This window comes from Rutilus rutilus, assembly GCF_951802725.1.
Source record: "Rutilus rutilus genome assembly, chromosome: 2".
Taxonomy (NCBI): Eukaryota; Metazoa; Chordata; class Actinopteri; order Cypriniformes; family Leuciscidae; genus Rutilus; species Rutilus rutilus.
This window is the reverse complement of record NC_140210.1, coordinates 45,224,311-45,249,500: the sequence shown is the minus strand read 5'-3', so window position 1 is coordinate 45,249,500 and position 25,190 is coordinate 45,224,311. Positions and strand designations below refer to the sequence as shown.

Genomic DNA, 25,190 nt, shown 5'->3' with positions numbered 1-25,190 from the left:
TGTAATGGCTAGGTCGGCATGACCGGTCAGATATCAAATATAGATGAAAATAGATATACAAGGTGTTGTTTTGACACCTTTAAGAGAATATCGCAGATCTTGCATTATCTCATGTCTGCAGAGATGGAAATAAATATATTTGATATGAAGGTAAATTGTTACGTAACTGCTCTGAGAGACTCGGGTTGGAGACCCAAACGCATCTTTATTGAGAGTAATCCACAATCATAATCCATATAACAGGGCTTATATACACAGACAATAATAAGCTAATGACACACAGGTGGATGTAATCACATGATAATGAGTCCAGGCAAAAGTTTATGGGAAATGTAGTTCATGATGGAATGGCAAAGGACTAGAGAGACTTCACGTACATCAACTCTGATGGAAAATACAGCCACTCGATCTTACAACACAGAAGAGACACCGAAGGTCTTACATTTGGAGATAATCAAACATATCAGAGCATATAGTAGAAAATATGTAAATGATTAAAGAAATCAATAACATAATGCAACATAAGGAATACAACAATTAATGATGCTTAAATAAATACATAACCATCAATGACTATAATTCATAAAAAAGAAATTAATAAGATTCATAAAAATAAATAATTGATAAAAGAAAGTAAAAAAATACATGAATCAAAAGAATACAAATAATTTTGCATACACCAGCATTCAAAAAATAAATACCGTAATTCTACAAATAACAACGAACATGCAGTTGTTAAAGCAGAACTTGGTAACTTAAAGGGGCTATATGCAACTTTTTCCCCAAAATAAACGTAACAATAGCCTTTTTATTTGACCATTTATGACTCAAACATCTCCTGATGAGCATACTGACACCTTGTCAGCTCACAGTGGGTGCACCTATAAGCCTGTATCCTATTTTTCCTATTTTCTGTCGGGTCGGATTTTTCGCGCGCTGTCTGCGGATGTGACGTCAAGCGCGTTCATGTTAAACGTTTCAGATCACTCTGCCACCACCGCTAGTCAGCAAACAAACTTAGTTTCTCAAACAATATATGTATTTGACTGTTCTTACCTCTGTAAACATAATGTTGACTTCTTTGCAGCGGATGACTTGTGAAGTGTGCACGTACGAGAGCGAGCAGAAAGGAAGAGCAGTTCTGTTTTTTGGCCACAGGTGTCAGTCGCGAGTTTAAATTTCAGAAAATCGCATATAGCCTCTTTAATAAAACTGTCTAGAAATCATTTGGATGGTTAAACAACCTGTTCTGGTGATATTGGTGACTTTCCCCGCTCCCCCCAGCGTTCCCAGGCGGAAAACCAACCTTGCAACTTGGGGACTACCGTCCCGGCAGCGATATTTTTTTTCCCAGGATGGTAGGTGAAGACTCAGGAATATTCTTTAGGGAAGTCATCCCTGATTGGTCTGATGACCTACCCCTAACCCCACCCCTAAACCTACCCGCCACTGGGGGTCTGATGACCTACTCCTAACCCCGCCCTAAACCTACCCGTCACTGGGGTTAAGACCAATCAGGGATGACTTCCCTAATGAATATTCATGAGTCTTCCCCTACCATCCTGGGAAAAAAAATATCTCGTCCCGGCAAGATAGAAATTGGAAGTCTCGTGAGAAGCGAGAACGAGAACGAGCGCGAAACACGAATTGCTTTACGGCAATTCGACATAAACACAAACGCATGTATGATGTATTACCAGATTACTCACCTCTGTAGACATAGCTCCACACGATACAGTTGGCTTGCTCCGATCAAAACAAACGCACATGAGCAGCGGTAGAGAGGGGGAGGAGGCCGTCGCAAGTGAGTTTTTACGACCGTGTTGTGAAATATACGCCCCGCAGCTGTAGGGGGAGCTCGTGGGGAAAACATGCGACAACAAAAGGGAAAATCAGCGAAGAAGTGAGTAGAGTTCGCTAGAGTTGCCGAGTTCTGCTTTAAAAGTAGGAGGTTATGATAGTAACAGTAAACTGACTTTACTAAGGTTGCTCAAGAACAAACCATCTTTACCACCATAAATAAAGAAACAAATATCAACCATTAAATTCTAAGTCGCAGAGAGGGTGGAAATCTCACTGTTATAAAGGGGAAGAGTAAATAATAATAAGTCATGATATGATTAATCATTTGTCTAAGTTATAATATGTAGTATCCTGATCATCAGGGTCGTCTGTGTCACAGGATCTCTTCATATTCTAGAGAAGAAGTGAACATATGCATCACAAATAAGATCTCCTGTAACACCTTCACAACAACAGCAGAATAACTCACATCCAGTGTGTCGTACTCAGAACATCTGGACTTGGGGTCAAGGGTCATGTAGGCGTCCTCAGGAGACTCGACCTGACGACACACAATGATGAGAGAATCAATTCTCCCTTCATAACTGACAGGACACACATGAGAAGAAGCAGGAGAAGATTGTCTCACTGTTTTATGGTGTTGTGATCCTCTGTGGTTTCGCTCTTCTGATGGAGTCACTCGTTTCCTGTGAGAGAAGAAGAAATGAACATGAACACAAACTGACTCTGAATCTTTATGACGCTACAGACACAGGGCCCTATTTTAATGATCTAAGCGATGGTCTAAAGCACACGGCGCAAGTTCACTTAGGTTGTGTCTGAATCCACTTTTGCTAGTTTAACGACGGGAAAAATGGTCGGTGCGCGCGGTGTCTAAAAGTGTTGTCCCTATTCTCATGAGTAATGGGTGTGTTTTGGGCGAAACGTGCAAAAAAACAAGCATAGTGTAATTTCCCATTCCCTTTAAAAACCAGTTGTGCTCGCGCCATGGCGGATTCGCTATTTACATGGAGGAATTTGCAAGTGGAAAGAGCAAACGGATCTGCTCGTGCGCGAGGTTAAAGCACAAGAACACCATCTACGGGACAAGCCGGATTCCACCATATCTTTACACAATAATAATCTTTTACATTGTAATCCTTTTATTTTTAGTATTTGGCATGTTTGTGTGCTGCTGCGTGTCCCTGTGTGTGTAACAAGCAGAGTGTGTGCGTGCTGTGGACGCACCTATAGGCTCATATTACTAATGCGCTCTTTAAATAACAAAAAAATATTTTGCCATTGACTGTAGACCAGGTTTCAGTTGGTCAATGGCACAGTCTATTTAATTTACCATCAATGCGCCTGAAAAACACCTCGTTTTCAGACCAGCAGTCCATCGGCGTACAAATGGGCACAAATGCATTTGCTATTTAAACAACATGGCTGTAATGATGAGTCATCGGATTGAGAATCCATCTGCAGCTTTATTAATTCAGAGTCGAAAACAGGTACAAACAAGGTCGAGGCAGGCAGCAAACATTCACAGAACAGAGGACAGGTAAAGGTCAGTGCCAAGCAGCAAGGAGTCAAACAACAAGAAACAGTCCAAGATCAAACACAGAATATAGTCCACAGTAGAAACGCTCAGAAATGATCACCACGGCAAATCAAGCAAAGGTGGAGTGTGTATGGTGTGTTTAAATAGTGATGAACTGCAGGTGTGTGTTATCAGTCTCAGGTATGAGGGCCTATGGGATTTGTAGTCCAAATAGCAACAGTCAATATTCTGGTGAAAGTTCCCTCTGGTGATCTGGAGGAAGCGGAGAGAAAGCCTCTCCTGTAACAGTGGCGCAGGGAGTGAAAATGAAAACTGCTTCGGGCTGAAACTAGCAAAAACACTTGCGTCGCACTTAGTGCTTTTCTCTTACCTGAGGATCGTTATCACTACAGCAATAATGCAGATGCCGATGAGCGCCGCCCCGATCCCAGCAGCTGCGTACACACTCTGGCCACCTGAGCGAAGAGAAACATCATTCACACGGCTGATAATGACACCAGCATAAGAGCCAACGGCACATATCAATACCTGCAACTGTTTCAGACACGAACAAAGACACAGACGCTGATCTCCGAGATCCATGTTTATTCTGAGCCTCACAGTAGAAGCGTCCACTGAAACTGGAGTTAAAGCTGGAGATGCTGAAACTCTGTCCAGATCCAACAGCTGAGGTTTCATTCTCCTTAAACCAGCTGAAGTTCAGAGCAGGAGGGTTTGAGTCACTGCTGCAGTTCAGAGTCACTGAATCTCCCTCCACTATTACACCAGACGGACTGACCGACACTGAGACGCTCTTCGGAGGATCTGAAAAAAGACTAAACATTACTCACAGTGCATCATTTGATGAGTCTGGACTGAATTTGTCTGAAAGCTGAGAGTGTGTGTTACATCTGACGCTGAGAGTGACGGCAGGAGACAGGAGCAGATGTTCCTGATCTCTCGCTGCACAGCTGTAGTTTCCCGTATCATCACTGCTGACCGACTGCAGAATCAGCCGATTCCCGACGCTCGACTCTGATAAAGACTCGCCGTTTTTATACCAGATAAAGTCTGTTCTGTTTGAGAGGTTACAGGTGCTCTTACACAATAAAGCAGGGGAATCTTTCTCAACAACCTCTTCAGGAATCTCCACTCTGAGCTCTGAAATCACAGACAACACACATTTCATATTTGAAAGAACAGAGTAAATCTGTCAGTGCAATATTAGTTTGACTGTACCTGTGACACTGAGCTGAATCCCAGGATGACCCAGATATCTTTCTATTTCTACATTTGTCACGATTCTGATGCAGTATATTCCTTCATCCTCACGTCTCACGTTACTGAGTCTGAGAGCAAATGTTCGGTCTTTATTGAAATACTCAACTCTGTCTCTGTAATCTGGAAGATTCAACAGATTGATGTTGATTTCGTCTTTAACTGGGTTTATCATCCAAAATGCCTCTGTCACAGTGAGACCATCTGGTTGTTTATAAGTGCCTGATAAATGTGTTGTTGAACCCTTTAGGACACATTTCATCATATTTGTGTACTGAACCTTCCATTCCTGACCGCAAATCCCTGGAAAATATAAAGCAGGAAAACACTGAATTTGACCATATGTGTGTTTTTACTTTTCTCTTCAACACAGAACCAGTTCTTCTACTTCTGTATTTTCTTTGCTTGTTTTCATATAAAAAGAAAACGACAACATTGCTTTCCTCTTCAGTTTTACTTCTTGTAACTTCACAAGACAAAATACAAGATCAACATTTGATATAGGTACACTTTAATTACAGAAAGTTACACTGTAAAATTGCTTTAATTATGCAGTACTATCCAGGCTGTAATCTAAAGCGTTACCGACTAAGTTGATGTGTGATATATATCGAAGGTTTCTGTGTCAGTTTAGCAGAACTGTGGACACTACACATTCTTGACGAAGACATTAAACTGTCTTTAAATACAGAAATACAGACCAAACATCCTTAAAAATGGAGGTTTCTTCAGTGTGTGTGTGTGTGTGTGTGAATAAGAATTAGGTTCAGACTCACCAGGAATCAAAAGCAGAGAAACCAGAGAGAAAATACCAAACATTCTGGAAGACACGAAGATTGTTACAATTACACAAATGTATGACTAACACGTGTTTATAGATACATATAAAACAAGTACTTAATATATAATATTAAATAATCTCTCTATTAAAGATGAAACATGTTTTTGCATCGTAAATATGTGTCCTACCTTACTGTAATCTGCAGAGTCTGAGTGTAAAAACTGCATATGATCTGTATGCAAGTGTTAACTGTTTTCACACATCCTGTCTTTCTTCACTTCCTCTGAATGAGTGCAAAACACAAACGACACAAGTGCTAGATTTACACACACACACACACACACACACACACAAATATATATTTCTTTTGAAATATGATTCCGCAAACCCAGATGAAAATGTCTGATTATGATTAAATGCCCAGAAGTCACTCAAGCCTCTTTGAATCTGTATTAATGCATATATTCAGTCACAGAGGAGCTGACCTGAAGTCACTGAAACGTTTGTCACATTCACACGGCACTAAAAATGACACTTCTGTAGAAACACTTCCTTTTTCTCTTTTAAGTGTATGCTGACGCAAGATAAATGCACATCATGAACTCTTGAGAAACAGCTTCTCTTTGACTTCATAAACTATCATCAACACAAACACAAATCACCCCAGATATTTTACATAAACACAGAGTAAAAGGCAATAATCAAGAGGATTTGATGATTTTATAATTGATAATTCACTGTAATTCCTGAATCTCACAAAGAAGAGCCTCTTGACCAGTTTCTTTTTCAGAACAAGGCATTGGGCCTTTATAGGTGGCACAGATGGAGAAAATACACAATGAGATGAAAGGCAAAGTTGCAGTGGCATTCTTCTTGCATACTATAGATTTTTTTTTTATTATTATTTAAAAACAATAATAATAAAATTATTATTATTATTATATTATTATTTTTATTTAAAAACAGATGCTTTTATTGTTTTCCTCTTGCTACATATTGGTCATTTTAAACGCTTTTATTTTGTAACATTCCACACACACACACACACACACACACACACACACACACACACACACACACACCTCACTGTTGATGGATTTTTTTATTTTGATCAGCACCTTGGACAGCACTGTCACACACACACACACACACACACACACACACACACACCTACAGCCTCACCGACCTGACGCGCCATCTACAGGAAGATACATGTAACTGCATGCACATATTAGTGAGAGAAAAGCCCATTTTTCCCCGTTTTTAAGACCATTTGTTGTAATAATACACTTTATAATCTATATTTCTAACAACAAATACAGCCACAGATATTTTGATTTATGCAAAAGTAGAAAAGAAAAATCTGGGGTGATTCACGGCAATATGATTTAGACGTCATAACCCAGCGGGCACCTTGATGTCAAAATTACGTCAAGAAATAGGTCAAAAATGAAAGTCAAATTGACGTCAAAGTGTCGATGTCAATTTGACGTCAAGATTTGACCTCTGCTGATGTCATTTTGCCAAACAAAAAGGTGAAATGCATGACCATACACTTATTACCAGCTTCACTTAAAACTAACCAGATTTACTTTATATAATTTCCAGTTTAAATAAATATAATATTTAAATAGTTTAAAATATATTAAACATATTTTGATGACACCATGATGGTGGTTAGCGTTTGCTTTAGTTGTGCTCTTGACCCTTGACTTTTTAATATAAAATCTTCTCTGGCTGTTATAACTCTGTGTTTATACAGCACAACTGTTGTAGCTAAAAAAGCCATGAGATCAGGAGATGTTGGCGGTTTATTGAAGGTGATGACAATGTCATCATGTAATTGTTGTATCTCTGATCTTATTCAGTGTCTAATGTTTGATTATATAGGACTTGTGATTTTAATGTTGTATTGTAATAGAAGCCATTTAATTTAACAGCATGAGAATAACGTTTTTTTTTATTAATGGATTTTAAAAACATTTAATGCATTAAACTCAACATTATTACTTAGCTATCAAGAATCAGTGTATGACTCTCAACAATGGTGACAATCAATTAAATACTTCATGCTGCAGTGCATGCTGGGTACCACCAATCAAAACACACCCATATCTCCCAGCATGCATTGCGGCTTTAATAAATTATGCAGCTGGAGTTGATCTGATTATCTGGATATTTTGTTTGATTGTCACCATTGTTGAGATTCATACGCTGTTTCTTGATGTCTGTGTGCGTCTAAGCAATGCCATAGATGACAGGGTTTTGTGCACTAAATAGTTTTTAAGAACCAAGTACATTATTTGATAAACAACACTGCTAGACATGCTGTAGAATCAAATTACTTCTGTTATGAATAAAAACAGTTTTAAAACCACAAGTTCTATATAATCAGAACATTAGACACTGAATAAGATCAGGGCTTCAGGCATTTACATGATGATATCACCTTCATCATCAATGAAAAGCCAACATCTCCTGATCTCATGGCTTTTTTAGCTACAACAATTGTGCTTTATAAACACACAGTTATAGCAGCCAGAGATTTTTATATATATATATTTAAGAGTAAAGGGTCAAGAGCACAACTAAAGCAAACGCTAACCACCATCATGGTGACTTTAAAATACAAAATATGATTTCATTAAACCAGAAATTAAATAAAGTAAATCTGGTTAGTGTAAGTGAAGCTGGTAATAAGTGTACGGCCATGCGTTTCACCTTTTTGTTTGGCAAAATGACTTATTATCAAACTCTTGATAGAGGTCAAACTCTTGACGTCAAATTGACATCGACACTTTGACGTCAATTTGATTTTCATTTTTGACCTATTTCTTGACGTAATTTTGACATCAATTTGATGTCAAATTGACATCAAATGCCCACTGGGAAGCGGACCATATAGAGACCACATCCTGATGGTCGCACTGGGAACAGTCGCATACAGTATTAAAAATCTCCAAATTCCATATGGAAATTAACTATAGCAATATAACACTCTTCATAGAAACATCTTTTCTGTTTGGTCAGCGTCACAAGGATATCAACAAAACACAGCCGCTATTCATCACCGAAAACAGCCGATATCATTTTTTTTTTTTTAAATAACCACTCTGCAAACAGTAGTAGGGGCAGATACATGCAATCTCACATCACTGAACCATAATTCACTTTGAACGAATCATTAGAGTCAATGATTCAATGATTAATTCATAAATACAGCCACTTGCTTCATTACTGAGTGAATGAATGACTCGATGACTCTCCACCTACTGGCGGTTTTAATTCAATATTTAAAAGCATCACTTCGTTTTTACCATCATTGCATATTTCTCTTTTGAACATTTATTATGAACATTTATTATTTAAAGCATTATTTATTTTATAAAGGTATTTGTAAAGGTAAAAAATAAAAATGCACTGGAAAAATCGATTTAAAGTAACACTAAGTAACTTTTCAACCTTCATAATATATTTCCAAAACCCTTGTGATGGTACATCGACTTAAAATAGTTTGAATGACACGTCTGCCATAGCCTGACGGGGTTTGTATAGTTTTTAATCGTACTTTTAAACTTCGGGGTTCGGGTAGTAACCCCCGCGCACAAAAAGAACTACAAAATTCGACTGCTTTACAGCATAGGCTACCTCACTTCCCCCAACACGTCCTCACATGCTGTTGGACTTGTAAGTATATTGCTTATATTGTATATCACTCGGACAAGCACCTGGCGTTCTTGTTGATGGATTAGTAGACATCTTCGGAGGCTAGCTGTGCTTGTTCGATGTCCGACGATTTGTGTTTATTCCCCAATCGAACTCGTGTAACTGTCTGTCACACGTTCTACCGTCCACAGCATTACTTGATAGACAAAAATAGGACAAGAATGAGCGTCAAACAGAAACAACCCGCTTACGGGGTGTCCGAGGCGCACATACAATACAGACTGCCGAAAGTTAAACAGGGCGCGCGCAGCTCTTAAAGGGGCCACACCTTACAGCTTCTATCCGACTTAACGGGGACCGGTATACAGGGGGGAGGGGATCAGGCCGTGAGTGAAGAGACTGCTCTGCGTGAGTGGTATTTACGACAGTAACGTTAAATACAAGTAGTCCACAGCGACTCTAGGGGTCGTTGTTTGACCAAAACGGAAATCCTACATAGTGGGGCTTTAAGGGGGCAAATATTGTCCCTTATACTTAAAGGTGTGACTGAAGAGTGTGGGTACGCAGAAGGATGTTAAAAGCCTCATGGGGTACAACTCTAAAACGTTTGAGAACCACTGGGACTGGGTTAAGGAATAGAACAAAATAAACATCAAAGCACAATACACACACCAAGGGCAGAACGTAGGCCTAATATTCAGAGGTCACTTACAAAGTTAGGTTAAAGCAGCACTCAGTAGCTTCGGGATTTCTTCGCTGTATTCTCGCTTTTTGCTCGCAGGTTTCTCTCTAGAGCTCCCCCCACAGCTTCGGAATAGATATTTGACAACACTGTTGTAAAAACTCTTTGGTGATTCTCAGACACCAGAGGCTAGTAGATCAACGACATCAAAGCAGATGGGACATTCTTTAAAATGTCTTCTTCCTTCGGGTTCGAACAGTGTGAGGGAGTGCAATAATGACGGCATTTTAGCAGATTTCTTTTGGCCGTAAAGCAATTGTTTACATCGCGAGACCTGATATCACGCGAGACTTCCTGACGCGGTGGCCGGCGGCCCGCCGTCTCAAAGTTGCAAGTGCGAATTTTCCGCTCACGGGCACCAGGGGGGTGCGAAACGACCACCATTCAACCCGAAATAAGTAATATAACCATTCCAATGACTCCGAAGCTGTTCAGTTAAGGTAAAAAAGTTACTTAGTTCACCTTTAAAGACACAAACAAAGAGGGATTCAAACAAATAGCATATCAATAACAATTTACAGACTGTGAGCTGAAGAGTAATATTCAGATAAAAAATGTGCTTTTGAAGGAGAGAAGGGTGGATGTTTGACGGATGTCTTGAGGAAGAGCATTCCACAACCTCGGAGCCACTACGCTAAAAGACTCCCACGGTTACCAGACTATTGAAACCGACTGAATATGACACAGCCCCACCGAAGATATTTTTCACCAGCCGCCACTGCGCGGGAGAGTTGAGAGTTTAGTTGATGAATGTTCTGACGCAGGAGTTGAGAATAAAGACTGTTTTCTGGTCTCATGCTGTAATCCTGCCTCTGTTTATTTCTGATAGCTCAAAAAGCCATAGTGATCTGTACAATGTCGTTTCAATTCATTTTTATCGTTTATATTCAATATCGTTTTAAAGCAGGTGAATAAAGGGAAAGTGTCTATAAAGTCCACTGTTGTAAACAATAGTTTTGAATTGAACCGTTTTTCTGCTGTTGCTTTTTAAACATTCACAAATGTTTGACCATTGAGCTCGAGTTAAGTTCAACTTTTAAAAGAAGAAAAAAAGAAAACCTTTTATTACCAGAGGTTATACCCAAATATTTACCTTTTATATTTACCCAAACATATTATATTATTATATTGTTCACAAACAGAGAGTTTTATGTATGCAATACTGCATTTTGTTTTTAAATGTGAACATGCACTATATTGATGTATTTGACTGTTGATATGGTCTCTCATTTTTACAGCATAACATTAAAAATTAAAATGGAAATGAACTGTCAAGTTAAATTAATATAAGTTATAATAATCAATTGCCAGTGTTATGATAAACAGGGTCCTGATCTTCAGGGTCGTCTGTGTCACAGGATCTCTTCATATTCTAGAGAAGAAGTGAACATATGCATCACAAATAAGATCTCCTGTAACACCTTCACAACAACAGCAGAATAACTCACATCCAGTGTGTCGTACTCAGAACATCTGGACTTGGGGTCAAGGGTCATGTAGGCGTCCTCAGGAGACTCGACCTGACGACACACAATGATGAGAAAATCAATTCTCCCTTCATAACTGACAGGACACACATGAGAAGAAGCAGGAGAAGATTGTCTCACTGTTGTATGGTGTTGTGATCCTCTGTGGTTTCGCTCTTCTGATGGAGTCACTCGTTTCCTGTGAGAGAAGAAGAAATTAACATGAACACAAACTGACTCTGAATCTTTATGACGCTACAGACACAGAGTCTCTCTCACCTTCTGATCAACAGCCAGAGGACAAGCATCAGTATCACAGTCACGACAACAGATGCAGTGATTCCCACTGTGACTGAAGACCAGCTGCTTTCTTCAGCCGTGCAGACGAGAGAAAGAGAAACTCTTCTGAGACCAGTGCTTTACCTCACTACATACAGACAATGACCTCCAAAACTGAGACCAACACAGATGATTCTCACCTTTAACAGTGAGTGAAACAGACGCTGATCTCTGAGATCCATGTTTATTCTGAGCCTCACAGTAGAAGCGTCCACTGAAACTGGAGTTAAAGCTGGAGATGCTGAAACTCTGTCCAGATCCAACAGCTGAGGTTTCATTCTCCTTAAACCAGCTGAAGTTCAGAGCAGGAGGGTTTGAGTCACTGATGAGTCACTGATCTCCCTCCACTATTACACCAGACGGACTGACGGACACTGAGACATTTCTTGGTCGGTCTGAAAGAGACAAAAATAAAACATTATTGGATAACTTACTATAACCAGATGATTTACTGACTCACATTTATTAACTCACACATGACATTCAGCTTCACAGCTTCAGAGTGTTTCTCTCCATGTTTATTTCTGGATCTGCACTTGTATTCTTCACTGTGATCAGAGCTGATGTTTGAGATGCTGAAGATTCTTCCAGATCCTACAATCGTTCCTCCTTTAAACCAGCTGATTTCTGCAGGAGGGTTTGAGTCACTGCTGCAGTTCAGAGTCACTGAATCTCCCTCCACTATTACACCAGACGGACTGACGGACACTGAGACGCTCTTCGGATGATCTGAAAAGACAAAAAGTGTCAAATGACATTCAGTAATTGAGCAAATAATCATCCAGAACTGATCTAAAATCAAGGCAGACTTACACATGACATTCACAGTCACAGCAGAGGAGTTCAGAGATCCATGTTTATTTCTAGCAGAGCAATAATAGTTTCCACTGGCCTCAGATTTAATATTAGTGATGCTGTATGTGTCGCCAGATTGCAGGATTGTTCCTCCTTTAATCCAGTTGATTTCTGCAGGAGGGTTTGAGTCACTGCTGCAGTTCAGAGTCACTGAATCTCCCTCCACTATTACACCAGACGGGCTGACCGACACTGAGACGTTCTTTGGTGGATCTGAAAGAGACAAACAAGTGTGAAAACATGCAGCAAATTTCAACTCAATTCAATTATGTTCAGGGTTAAATGACATTATACTTTGTAAGCATTATTTAAAATTGCAACAGTGAAAGGGTCTGATGATACTTGATGACCAATAAGATAGCTTGGATAAACTGTGCACTAAAGAATATCAAGAATTTCTTTCTTTCAGCACACTTGTATAAAACACTCGAGAGTTTCGGATGTAGTTCAACGAGTTTTTATGTAACATTGTTTCCTGAGCCACTACTACACAGTAAAATCCCCAGTGTTAAATCAACACTGCTCAGAGTACATATGGTCCCACTCTACAGAGTGTTAAAATTAACACTGAAGCAGTGTTGAAGTTAATGAGATAATTAAGTTAACACTGAAGCAGTGTTGAAGTCAATGAGATAATTAAGTGATTAATTAAGTGATTGGCCATTAGTGGTGACACCTGATGTTAATAAGCAGAATCATTGACGGAAAGAGAAAAAACAATAACAGAAAAAAGAGAAACACAAGAACTACAACTGACTTCGAGTCATTACACATTGTTGCATTTATTATTACCAGTTTGACTTTATTTCTGTCATACATCGACAAAAGTTCTTGAGATTCAACAGAAGTTTAGATGGTAATGTTTTATGGAAGTTTTCTTAAGTTACCATTATGGTGGTCAGTGTTTGCTTTAGTTGGGCTCTTGACTCTTTTCATTTTGTTTATATTAGTTTTTCTCTGACTGTTCCAACATTGTGTTTATAAAGCACATTTGTTATTGCAAGAGAAAACATGACCTGCTCACAATATGTTTTGATGATAATGACATTATCATCATGTAGTGTCCTGATTCACTGATGTCATTCAGAGTCTAAATCTTTGACTATATTCTTGATGTCTTGTTTTAGTATTGGTGATTGTAGCTCTGAGATTCTACAGTTTGAGATCCAACAGCAATATGAAAAATTTTGAAAATACTTTGTGCAAAGAAGTTATTGTGTTTAAACACACAGACATCAAGAATCAGCATATGAATCTCAACAATGGTGACAATAAACAAACTAGTGACAAACAGATCAACTCTGAACATCACAAAACAAGCTACTAAAGTCAGAACAAAACAATAGCAAAATAAAAGCAAACAATGAAAATTACAGGACAATTCAGCTGCATAATTTATTCATGCTGCAATGCATGATGTGAGCCATTGATGCGTTCTGATTGGTGGCTCCCATCATGCACTGCAACATTAAGCATTTGTTTGATTGTCACCATTATTGAGATTCATATGTATATTCTTGATGTCTGTGTGTGATTTAAAAAAATTTCAGATCATTAAAACATTGTTGGAAGTAACTACTGTAGTGAAAAAAATTATAAAACGTTGATAATCAGTTTATAATGATGGGTGCCATCATTGAATCAAGTCACTAGTAAATTCATCATCAAATCATAACCAGGGCTGCATTTCCAAAAGCATCTTAAGCCTTACTTGATTGCAGACCAACTGCAACAAATGGTCTGTACGATCAAATTAGGCTTGCAATGTTTTCAGGAAACACAGCCCAGGTCATAGTTTCTTTTGCCACAACACATATGCTTTATAAACACAGAGTTGGAGCAGCCAGAAAAATACTAATGTTAAAAACGAAAGGGTCAAGAGCCCAACTAAAGCAAACACTGACCACCATAATGGTGACATGAAACGAAACATTCCATAAAACATTACCATCTAAACTTCTGTTAAATCTAAATAAGACCGTGTGTAGATGTATGACAGAAATAAAGTCAAACTGGTAAAATAATAAGTGCAATAATGGTTCAAAGTCAGTAGTTCTTGTGTTTCTCTTTCCTTCAGTGAGTCTGCTTGTTATCATCAGGTGTCACCACTAATGGCCAATCATTACTTCATTAATCACTTAATTATCTCATTAACTTCAACACTGCTTCAGTGTTAACTTAATTATCTCATTAACTTCAACACTGCTTCAGTGTTAATTTTAACACTCTGTAGAGTGGGACCATATGTACTCTGAGCAGTGTTGATTTAACACTGGGGTTTTTACTGTGTACACTCCTCACAACTTTCATAGACATTTCATTCTAAAGACATTTCTACATTTTCTGAGGAACATGTGAGGTGTTTCAAAACAAAGTTCTAAAAGCTCTCAGCTCACTTACATACGGGTCTTACAGTGATGTCAACAGATGTGGAGTTGAGTCCCTCATGGCCGCTTATGGTGCATAAATATCGCCCTCTGTCCTCCAGCCCGACAGACTCCAGATAAAGCAAGTTTTCCCCATGATGCCGACTGTGCAGATGCCCATCTTTCCTCCAGATGTAGGTTGCAGTCATGGAGGGGATGCATGAACCACAGATAAACAAAATCCAATCTCCCTCCGTCACATTGTCAGACTCGGTCTGTACCTCCACCTCCGCATCTGGACCAGAAAGAAGAATCTCCTTATGTGCTTAGTGTGTAAATACAGCAGAGAGTTGACATGAATATGACGGTCTTTACTGGTGAAGCATGGCACTAAACACCACAGTCATCATGGGTTTGATTCCCAAAGAATGCACTGCAAGTCACTTTAAATGTAAATTTAACATACTTTGGATATAAGCATCTCACAAAGGCATGTAAATGTAAAGATCTATTTCTGAGCCTTCTTAACGCTGGCATGTAACAGAAGACGTGATCTTCTTTTTTTCCCTATTTGTGACATACCCTATATTCGAGTGAAACATAGTGATGGGCTCTTTCAAACCACTGCTTTATGAAGCTTTGAAACCTATTGCGAATCATTTGTTTTGAATCAGTGATTCGGAGCGTGTATCAAAACTGCGAAACAAATCAAGTCATGTGATTTCAGTAAACGGGGCTTCGTCATAACTGTTTTGAAATTTCAATGGTTTGCCGCTAGGAGACGATGATCTCTATGAACCAGTGTCTATGATCTGTGATCATTTTTATACATTTGTAGAGATTTCAAATGATGCATTTGCATAATAAAAAGGAAAGAGTTGTAGTTGATAGTCTCTTATTGATCTGATTAAAACAAACGAAACAAGCCCTGCATTTAAAAAAATAACACATTATACACTTAATATTTAATGGTATAAGATGATTTGTTGGTTGCATTGAATAGATGACACTTTCAATAAGACATTTGCAAATTGGTTTATAAAAGGGGTTTTTGTTTATGTTTGAGCTGAGATTACTGCATTTACACCATTCTGACCAGCAGGCGTCCCAGTGGGCAATTGATGTTGAAAAGACATCAAATTGACATCCAACATTGACGTCGAAAAACAGGTCAAATATGCAAATCAAATCGGCGTCAAAAATTTGACATCCACACACCGATGTCCTATTCTCGACCAAAATAACGACACAAAAGTAATAAAATGCTGAAAAAATCTAAACTTCTTGAGTCTGCCACCATATATTGCTCAGCGATTCTCTGCCACCGGGGATCGAACAGGGACCTTTTGATCTTTAGGTCTACTACAATGTATAGTAGTAATAATAATGGTTTCACTATAAATAAAAAATAGGAATAATATACAATACTTTATGTGAGGTTACAGCAAAAATGCTGTATTGAATTACAGTTCAATGTAGTTAATCAACAAATCATTTTGGTAAATGTAATACTCACTCCACTGCTTCCATTTCAGCGTGGGTATGTAAATAAAATTAGAAACCAGTCCGAAATTATTAGATTTTATTAAGATAAAGTCCACCCCCAGTGATTTTACAGTTGGGCACACACACAACGGCTACACACAGTTCAAAAGGAGATGTGCCACTGGGGTCACCACACTCTAAAAAGAGATGTGTTAAAAAACAACACACAGCATGTGTTGATGGTATTTGTTGTGTATATTTTTAACACACAATGTGTTAAACTTGATCAGATCAGCACTTGCTGATTATGACATCATCAAGAAACATCTGATCATATTTTCTCTCACCATAACAAATGTATTTTTATTAAAATACAGTTGCAGCAGCCAGAGAAATACTAAAAGAAGAGTAAAGGGTCAAGAGCTCAAATAAAGGAGCCATTAATCACGATTCTGGTGACTTCAAATAAAACATTCAGTGAAACATCAACATCTAAAACTCTGTTAATTCTCAATAAGAGCTTGTCTATGTAGATTCATGATGTCTAAACCATCCAAATGTTCAAACAAACTCTTTATTAAAGTCCCTGTAAAGGCAATTCTACAAAAAAATTCTAAACACATTATAAGTGCTAGAAATGTATTGCTAAAACATGTTACAAAGACTGAGAACTGTGAAGTACTAAATTGTGGAGTTAGACCGTTTAACAGTTTTTCACCCTTGCTGTGAGCCGGATTTTTTGGGCGGGGCTAAAACGGGGGCTCGATGACGCACTGCGACCCCCTGAGCTTGATTGGGCCCCTACTTGATGACGCACGGAGTCACTAAGCCTATCGCTCAATCGCGAGTTACTATCAGACAGCCTACAGTTTGCTAGCTACTATGCCCACGGCTCTGGCTATGCCTTCGTCATGTAAATGCGTATTCACTGGATGCAATCACTTAGAAAACAGATCGGTGTCCTTATTTAAATTTCCGAAAAATGATCATATCAAGAAGAGGTGGATTTATCTTGTGAAGAGCTAACGTTACCTTGATGGAGAGCTGATGATCACCACCACACCCGCCTCTGTAGAGATCAGGATAGTTTACTTTCGTTGGAGACAACTGGAATTCACTGATAATCCGCTGTTACTGGTGAATGGGGCCGAACCGACTATCTCCCGCTGTCCGCTTCGGCCTTCATCAAAGAGTATAGAAGCCCAAGAGGCGAAACTCTGTTGTGTTATGGGTAACAGTCTGTAGATGGCGCTGCGGAGGCGAATCCGCCATTATGGACTGAAAGCTGCTGGAATCGTTAGCGCCAGTCAATGGCAAAATCCATTTTAGTATGTGTTAATAGTTCATGTGTGCACTGCTAGATTGCACATCTTTTTTGTACCTTTCCGCCTGTAATAGGACATTCATAGTTTTTTTTCTTGCCATTGAAACGTTCACTGTGTAAAATATTAACTGTCTTTAGAAATGTTCATTTATAAAAAAAATTTTTCCAAATCATATATATGGTGATGTTTACTAATTTCAAAATCAACATTTGAATAAATATCTTATTACTTATATCTAATTACTGTGTATCTGCCTATAGACAAGCGAACATATATTATTTCATGAATTTCTGTTAGTCATATAACAAGGAAAATGCATAATAGAACATAAATATTGATAGATTAAAGTTTTGCAGTAATTTTATAATTGTATCTTTGCAAACCGTAAGTGGTAGGCTAATGAAGCCGATTCGTTGGGGATACCCTTACTAAAAAGTACTAAGGAATCTTATAGTATTTTGGGACAAAATAAATGTTTTTTATTATTATTGTTTTCATATTTATAGTATTTTGGGACAAAATATTATAGTAATCTTATAGGAATACTATAGTAATTTGGGACATACTACATAAGTACGATAAGACTAGGCCTACTATAGCAGCTTAAAAATATTATAGAGAGGCTATACAGAACATCACAGAAGTATGTTATGTTCTGTAATACCTCTATAATATCCTAGAGCCGCTATAGTATTTCTATAGTAGTCTTATAGTACTTCTATAGTAATATTTTGTCCCAAAATACTATTTTCCTAACCAACACATATACGTATATTTTCTGTCATTTAACGTCATTTAACGTCGGTCATCCTCATTAATGTATTTTAAATTGTTTTCATATTTAGATATGACGGCCAGAAAAAATTAAGCTATGTTAAGGTTTTGTTATTTTAAGTTTTTCAGTGTCATTGACTCCCTTTATTTTTCGGCGTTTTCCTTCAGTTTTCAGTCCATAATGGCGGCCGCGCCGTCAAGTCATGGGGGCAACTGTTGCTATGGGGCGTTCTATTGAGTTTCGCCTCTTGGGCTTCTATACTCTTTGCTTCATCCTCCCGTCGCGCCGACATGCACGAGCTGTGCGCGAGTCATATTTCCCGCGAGTGGGCGTGGTTTCAGCGCAGCCAGCGGACACGCCCCCAGCGTTTGAGAGCTGAGACTACTGCTCATTTTTTCGAGATTTTGATAGCTTATTTTATTTACTTGGCGGCTTTTTTAATCATTGAAATTGGGCTGGGTGGCTAATAACACATTTTTCGGTGGTATGACAAACTCAGAACACATACTTAATTTTGACTTTACAGGGACTTTAAACGTCACTGGACTCCATAAACACAAGTTAACAATACGTTTCAGTGTTCGTCCAAACACTCAGTTGTAAAAACACAGGAAGTAACTCTGGCAAATACACACCGACTACAGTCACATGTGACACATATCTGACACAAGTTGTGTAACTATAACACATTAGTGTGTAAAAGGTTTCAACACACTTCTGTGTAAGAGGAATAACACATTAGTTGTGTTAAAGGTAAGACAAAATGTGTAGTCCTTATAAACACAGAGATGTGTTAAGAATCGACACAGGTTGTGTGTTAAATTTGACACAACATGTGTTGTCCCTGAGCACACACACTACATGTGTTAAAATCTACACAACATGTGTTGTCCCTGAGCACACACACTACATGGGTTAAAATCTACACAACATGTGTTGTCCCTGAGCACACACACTACATGGGTTAAAATCTACACAACATGTGTTGTCCCTGAGCACACACACTACATGCGTTAAAATCTACACAACATGTGTTGTCCCTGAGCACACACACTACATGGGTTAAAATCTACACAACATGTGTCATTTTTAACATCTCTTTTTACAGGTTGTGTTGTTTTCAACTCATCATTTTGAGTGCCGACACTCACCATCACTGTGAATGGTATGCAGTGTTTGCTATGTTCTCAAACAAACAGGCCAGTGTAAATACAAGTTATTTATATACGATATTTTGTCAGTTGTTACATTTTAATAAAATTCAAAGTGCAAACTCTGTTAACTGTTATCTCTCCATGAACTTTTGTCAAAAGCAGCATTATCAATTAGGGGTTGAAGCGTGAATAACTGAATAATGTCCAGTACAGTGAGTCTGTCCAGTCATTGAGCTTGAAACATTGTGTTGTACTTTGTGTGCACATGCTCGACTATTGATTAAACGGTTAATATTTTTGCATCTGGCCCTTTCGCATTATTTTTTTAAATGACACAATTTGTGTGTTAAAATGACTTACACACACATTTATTGTGTTAAATTTGACACAACATGTGTTGTCCCTGAGCACACTCACAACATGTGCCATTTTTAACACATCTCTTTTTAGAGTGCAGCATGTGGGGTTTCAAACCAGTGAATCATTTTCCAAGGTCACAATGATTTTGCCAAGACATTTTCCTGGATCAACATATTTTGCTGATACTGGAATAACATTCCTGCCCAACCCTATCCCTATGTAACATGTCTGGCCTTTCCTGTGTTTTCATTTCTGCCCTCTGTGACCTAGATTTAGTTCATTTGTCTCCCCCTGTGTTCATTAATTATCTCGTTTGTCTCTGTTCATTTAAAGCCAGTCGCTCCCAGTCGCTGTCTGTCCTCTTTTGAGATAGTGTTTGGTTGTGGTTATTCTTTGTTGTTCTCTGAATTTACTATTAAATATTACTAGAGTTCATTATCCTTCGTTGGCGCTTGGTTATATCAACCAAACCGTTACACCCAGGGTTTGAATTATGATTTCATCTTTGTGGGGGTCTCTTAAAAAAAAAAAAAAAAAAAAAAAGTAGCCTATGAGCAGACTTATAGCTTAATAATGTAATATAAAAATATAAAAATTTGTAAATATAATACAAATTTAATAATAAAAAAAAAGCGTTGGTAACACAATTCAATTTAAATAGTACATTTGGTTTAATTTGTTTTTTTGGTTTAATTTAATTTGATGAGGTCTAAGATGTTGTGAGTTGTAGAATTTTCACGTGAGTAAATTAATAGATCCGACAAGTTTAAGCGTGTACTTAAGTGGTCCAGTGGTAGAACTTTTGCCAAGCGTGTCAGAGGTTCTGGGTTCGAATCCGTACTCATATATTTTTTTCTTTTTATCAAATCCGATTATGTTTATCAGTGGTTGTATATCAGGCAGAGACAGACACGTTTGTGTGCATTTTGTTTTGTAATTTCACTGGAACGAATAGGGAGTCTCCACAACGGATTGAAGCGAGTGAAGACTGTGCGCGAGCCACAAACAAACACAGCGGCAACGAGCACTTTGATCACTTGATTTAAGCATAAGGATGTAGTGTGATGACAATCTGAGATCCTGTGAGATCCATGTGTTTGGCATCTTGTCCTATCTTTTAAGTCACGCTACAGTAGTCCGAAGGAAAAAGTGCTTTATTTGTAATTGAAAATAATGGTGCTGATGATTTTTAGAGACCCCCACAGGTGTATGATTTTACTGCTTTCATGGGAGCTCATCCTCTCTCTATGGGAGCTCAGCTCCCACTGGCTCCCACGTAATTCGAACCCTGGTTACACCCTAGCGTTACCCCTTAACCTAACCATCCCTAAAATCAGAGGGAAATGATAGGTGAAAAACTGGTTCAATCGGTTTTCCCGCGGAATTGGGCTACTTTTAAATTGCCTACCATACCTTCTAAATTTCATTCTAAGTAAAATTAAGTTCTCACACCTATTATCCAACTCACCTGTTACGTCGAGACGGATTCCCTGTGCGTTCATCCTGATTTGGCCGGAAGCGGTGTTGTGCACAAGACGGAAGATACCCGCGTCACTCTTTCTCACGTCCCTCAGGATCAGCGAGCAGTTCCTCGCGTCAGACTGCACAAACTCCACGCGGCCTTCAAATGCAGGGTCCTGAGAAACTCTGACCTCCTCCTCCGGTGATTTCTCATGAAGCCATTCCACTGAGCTCACCTGCTCAAATTGAGGATGAATGTATTTGCAGGGTATGAGCACCGTCGACTGCTGAACAACACACATACTGCTGATAATATGAGTAACGTCATCCTGCACACCTGGAATACAAACAAATGCATGCTTGAAATGCTGATTTGCATTTCAGTTGCATATACAGTTTATACACTGACCACCGTGCACTACTGAAAATAAAAGTTCCAAAATTTTTATTATTATTTTTTTTACAGCAATGAAAATAACTTTTTAGTGAACAGTTCTTAAAAGAAACAGTTTTTTTCTTAATTTGAAGAACATTTTAATCTGAAGGACCCTTTTCCACTATTAAAAACTGACAAAAAATGTTTTGGCCATGTTTACACCTGGTATTAAAGGTATAGCGGAGGATTTTCTTTTTCCGGGTGGATCATCAAGACTATTGGTCCTCCTAAGTGTCAATCATTCTGGTGATATGTTTACGGAAGGCTGTCGTACGTGCTCGTGCACACGATTCACACGATGGCGTGCGCTCAAAACACAGGTTGGGCTTCCCACTGATGCCTCAGTCGCGAAGTTTCTACTTGACAGGTAAAGTTTGGCATGCTATTTGGAGAAATCCATTTAAAATCACTGCTAGTAAAAGTTAATGTAAGTTATGATTAGCTCGTGCATGCTCTCTCGTGCACACGTTTAATAGGCGTTCCCTCTCGGGAGCAGGTAGAGTGTTGCGCATGTGCATTTTTTCAAAAAGTGGAGAGGGCGGTTCTTTTCTAAAATTCGGGAAAATCCTCCGATATACCTTTAAGATGCCTTTTGGTCGATCTGATCACAGGTGGACGACACTAAATACAGGTGTAAACGGGGTCTAAAGTGTTTTGAGCTTGTCCACTTCCGACCACTTCCAGAGGAAGTCAAAACGCATTCGACCGGATTGCTTTCGTAGTGTAAACGCTCATGTGGTCGAATGCGTTTGAACCATACGTCAGAACGCCGGCTCCGCATTGGCCGATGCTGTTCACGTGAGCGCCACGACACATGCGTGTGATGCTGATGCAGGAGCTGGCCAATAATGACCCGCCGTTCTGACGTAGAACCATGAAGCGTTGCACTGTTTACAACGTGAACCAAGAGAAGACATTGTTGAATAAAGTTGTTATTTTGTGCACAAAATATTATCATCGCTTTGTAACATTAAGGTTGAACCATAGTCACACGGACTATTTTAACGATGTCTTTACTCTTTTCTTGGCCTTGAAAGTGGCCGTTGCGTTGCTGTCTATATGGGGGGTTTCAGAAAGCTCTCGGATTTCATCAAAAATATGTTCATTTGTGTTCTGAAGATAAATTAATGTCTTACAGGTTTGGAATGACATTAAGGCTGAGTAATTAATTACAGAATTTTCATTTTTGGGGTGAACTAACCCTTTAAAAATTTTCATAGATGACACTATTTGGTTTCTTATGTTATAAAATAAGTATAATGAATGCTCATGTCACTTCAAAATGAGAACTCTCATAAAACTTCCAGTTTCTTTGTCACTGTAGATTGCTGTCAGTGTGAATGCCCCTTTAAAGCATAGACAGTATAAGAAATGAACACAGCGACCCCATAGACTGCAACGGAGAAAAGTGAAGCAAATTAGAAGCCCTCACTTCCTGATGGCTGAGCGTACTGCGCAGACTCAAACTGAGCTTGATGACGTAGATGTGACGTGAGCAACCTGTTCTGACAGTTGTAAGTCTTCTAGTAGCTGTGCCAAGCGAAATCTGAATCATATTTCCGAATCTTGCAGAGACGGAGAGCGTGAGTAGGAGCTGTCCATGAGCTAAGAGCAGGAGCAACTTTATGACTCTCTATGGGCTTCTCCCTTGACTTTATCGGACTTTATGCATCCACGTCCCCTGATTGATTGCAAGCTTCTCCTCCTGTCTTTACGGTAATTTCCAGAGAGGTGGTTATGATGCAATCGTTAGCCTAGTTTTACACTGCTTCTACGGGGCCATAACGTAAGATACAAGGTAATGGAGCCTTTTATACATTGTCGTGTTTCTTTAGAAATAAACAATGGACAAATAGAGTCTTTAAACGCCTCAGATGTAAAGTTATTCGCTGTCAAAGTGACGCCAAAATGAATGGGAGTCAATGGAATGCTAACAGCAGGTGATGGCTTGTTAGCCAATGGCGGCCCCCGGGGGTGGTACGCTTTTCGGGTCCTGGATTGCCCCCCTGCTTTAAAGCAACACTAAGGAACTTTTCCTCTTTGGTCGCCCTACAGGTTGGAAGCGGAATTGTCCATTACCGCTGTCGTAAATCATTTAGCCGCACACTGCCGACTGTTGCACGCACACTCGCTGTTTATCCAGCACCGGCTTTGAATGAACGATGTCCACAGACAAGGTAGAGTATGTTGCAGGATTTCATGAAAGTATGATGTATTGCGACATCAGAAACGAAGAAAAACTAAATAATGACTATTGTAACGCTTGACGTAAAGCAAGTCAAATTTGTAGTTTTCTTACGTCTCATTCGAACAGAAACGCGACCCGGTTTGGCAAACTTGCATAGTGTGGTTATAGCAGATATAGGGCTGCAAAGCAAATCCAGAAGTGCCTTTCACCCTGTTACGACTTGATGAACCACTGATACGATTTTGGAAACATTATTTTAAGGTAAAAAATGTTCCTTAGTGTTGCTTTAATGGAGACTAATTCATTACTGCAATCACAGAAAGCTGCAAGCTGTGACTTTTTGCTCAAGTGACCCAGGATGCTGAAAGAGAAGTTACTTTAAGCGATATTATAGATATTATGTTACCTGTTGCCATCAGAGAGATCCAGATGAAGCAGTGAAGCAGTACAGCTGAACACACCTGCAAGATATGAGATTTAGCAGGACCTCCATGACATCTTTAAAATATATGATCTGTCTTTACACACTCTGAAAATTGACAGAAGTAGCAATATCACCCATATAAACTAATATTCAATTCTGTCATTATTCCTTAACATTTATCAGAAAGCCTTTATTTAAAGCACGTTTCCAGCCATTGCATGACCTTCATTGCCTGCTCCTTACTGTACGTCTCGTGCTAAAACAGTGCAGTGCAATAAGCAGAGTAACTTCAGTGAGTTAAGATAACGGTCAAGAAAACCATCTCAGGCATTTAAACAAAAGATTTTGAAGTGAAATATAATACCATAATGCTGAAGTCTTTCAATGATGAGGATGATCAAAACAGCCGGCAGAAAGTGAAGTCAAACGCTTTAGTAAGAGAAACTGGCCAAAGACCAGAAATAATGTAGCCTTGCCCTCTTCCCCTTAAAACCATGAGAACTCAAAAGTTGTTATAAATAAAAAAAATCTGCTGACTGCACTGCTAATAAATGGTGTCATAACCGCAGAAAATACTGTAGCTCTGAAGATGCCTTAGTATTGCTCAGACAGGGGCGTAATTTGTGGGGGGGTTGGGGGGGACATAACCCCCCCAATATTTAAATCTATGCATTACAACCCCCCCAATATTTATACCATGATCACATGAAAAGGAGGCATACCCAAACTTCAACCCCCCCCAATGTTCAAACCAAATCTACGCCCTT

At 38.9% G+C, this 25,190-nt stretch overlaps 2 protein-coding genes across 2 annotated transcripts; both read right to left on the bottom strand.

Moving 5' to 3' along the window:
• Nucleotides 1–185: 185 nt before the first annotated feature.
• LOC311286595 (B-cell receptor CD22-like) lies at nucleotides 186–5,681 on the bottom strand. The gene is made up of 9 exons (XM_084402826.1): nucleotides 5,570–5,681; nucleotides 5,377–5,420; nucleotides 4,562–4,903; nucleotides 4,232–4,483; nucleotides 3,872–4,147; nucleotides 3,714–3,798; nucleotides 2,432–2,489; nucleotides 2,273–2,344; nucleotides 186–2,196 (listed from the first exon to the last, which is right to left on the bottom strand). Exons 2-9 carry the CDS (start codon nucleotides 5,417–5,419, stop codon nucleotides 2,125–2,127), a joined length of 1,200 nt encoding a protein of 399 aa, XP_084258952.1. The 5' UTR covers nucleotide 5,420; nucleotides 5,570–5,681; the 3' UTR covers nucleotides 186–2,124.
• A 5,035-nt stretch (nucleotides 5,682–10,716) lies between these two features.
• Nucleotides 10,717–24,868, bottom strand: LOC311286593 (B-cell receptor CD22). Its single transcript, XM_084402824.1, has 11 exons — nucleotides 24,788–24,868; nucleotides 24,406–24,460; nucleotides 21,383–21,712; nucleotides 14,850–15,110; nucleotides 12,408–12,662; nucleotides 12,069–12,323; nucleotides 11,735–11,989; nucleotides 11,535–11,625; nucleotides 11,397–11,454; nucleotides 11,238–11,309; nucleotides 10,717–11,161 (listed from the first exon to the last, which is right to left on the bottom strand). The coding sequence occupies exons 1-7, from the start codon at nucleotides 24,788–24,790 to the stop codon at nucleotides 11,925–11,927; spliced, it is 1,224 nt and encodes a 407-aa protein (XP_084258950.1). The 5' UTR covers nucleotides 24,791–24,868; the 3' UTR covers nucleotides 10,717–11,161; nucleotides 11,238–11,309; nucleotides 11,397–11,454; nucleotides 11,535–11,625; nucleotides 11,735–11,924.
• Nucleotides 24,869–25,190: the final 322 nt, after the last annotated feature.

What these genes read in the sequence shown, in the direction of transcription:
- LOC311286595 (XM_084402826.1), bottom strand. Translation starts at nt 5,419, where the DNA reads ATGTTTGGTATTTTCTCTCTGGTTTCTCTGCTTTTGATTCCTG. An exon ending in CGTGTCTGAAACAGTTGCAG is followed by an intron (nt 3,799 to 3,871) that starts GTATTGATATGT and finishes CTCTTCGCTCAG; the next exon opens with GTGGCCAGAGTGTGTACGCA. An exon ending in GATCACAACACCATAAAACA is followed by an intron (nt 2,345 to 2,431) that starts GTGAGACAATCT and finishes GTGTGTCGTCAG; the next exon opens with GTCGAGTCTCCTGAGGACGC.
- LOC311286593 (XM_084402824.1), bottom strand. An exon ending in CATCACTGTAAGACCCGTAT is followed by an intron (nt 12,663 to 14,849) that starts GTAAGTGAGCTG and finishes TGTCTCTTTCAG; the next exon opens with ATCCACCAAAGAACGTCTCA. An exon ending in TGTGACTGTGAATGTCATGT is followed by an intron (nt 12,324 to 12,407) that starts GTAAGTCTGCCT and finishes TTGTCTTTTCAG; the next exon opens with ATCATCCGAAGAGCGTCTCA.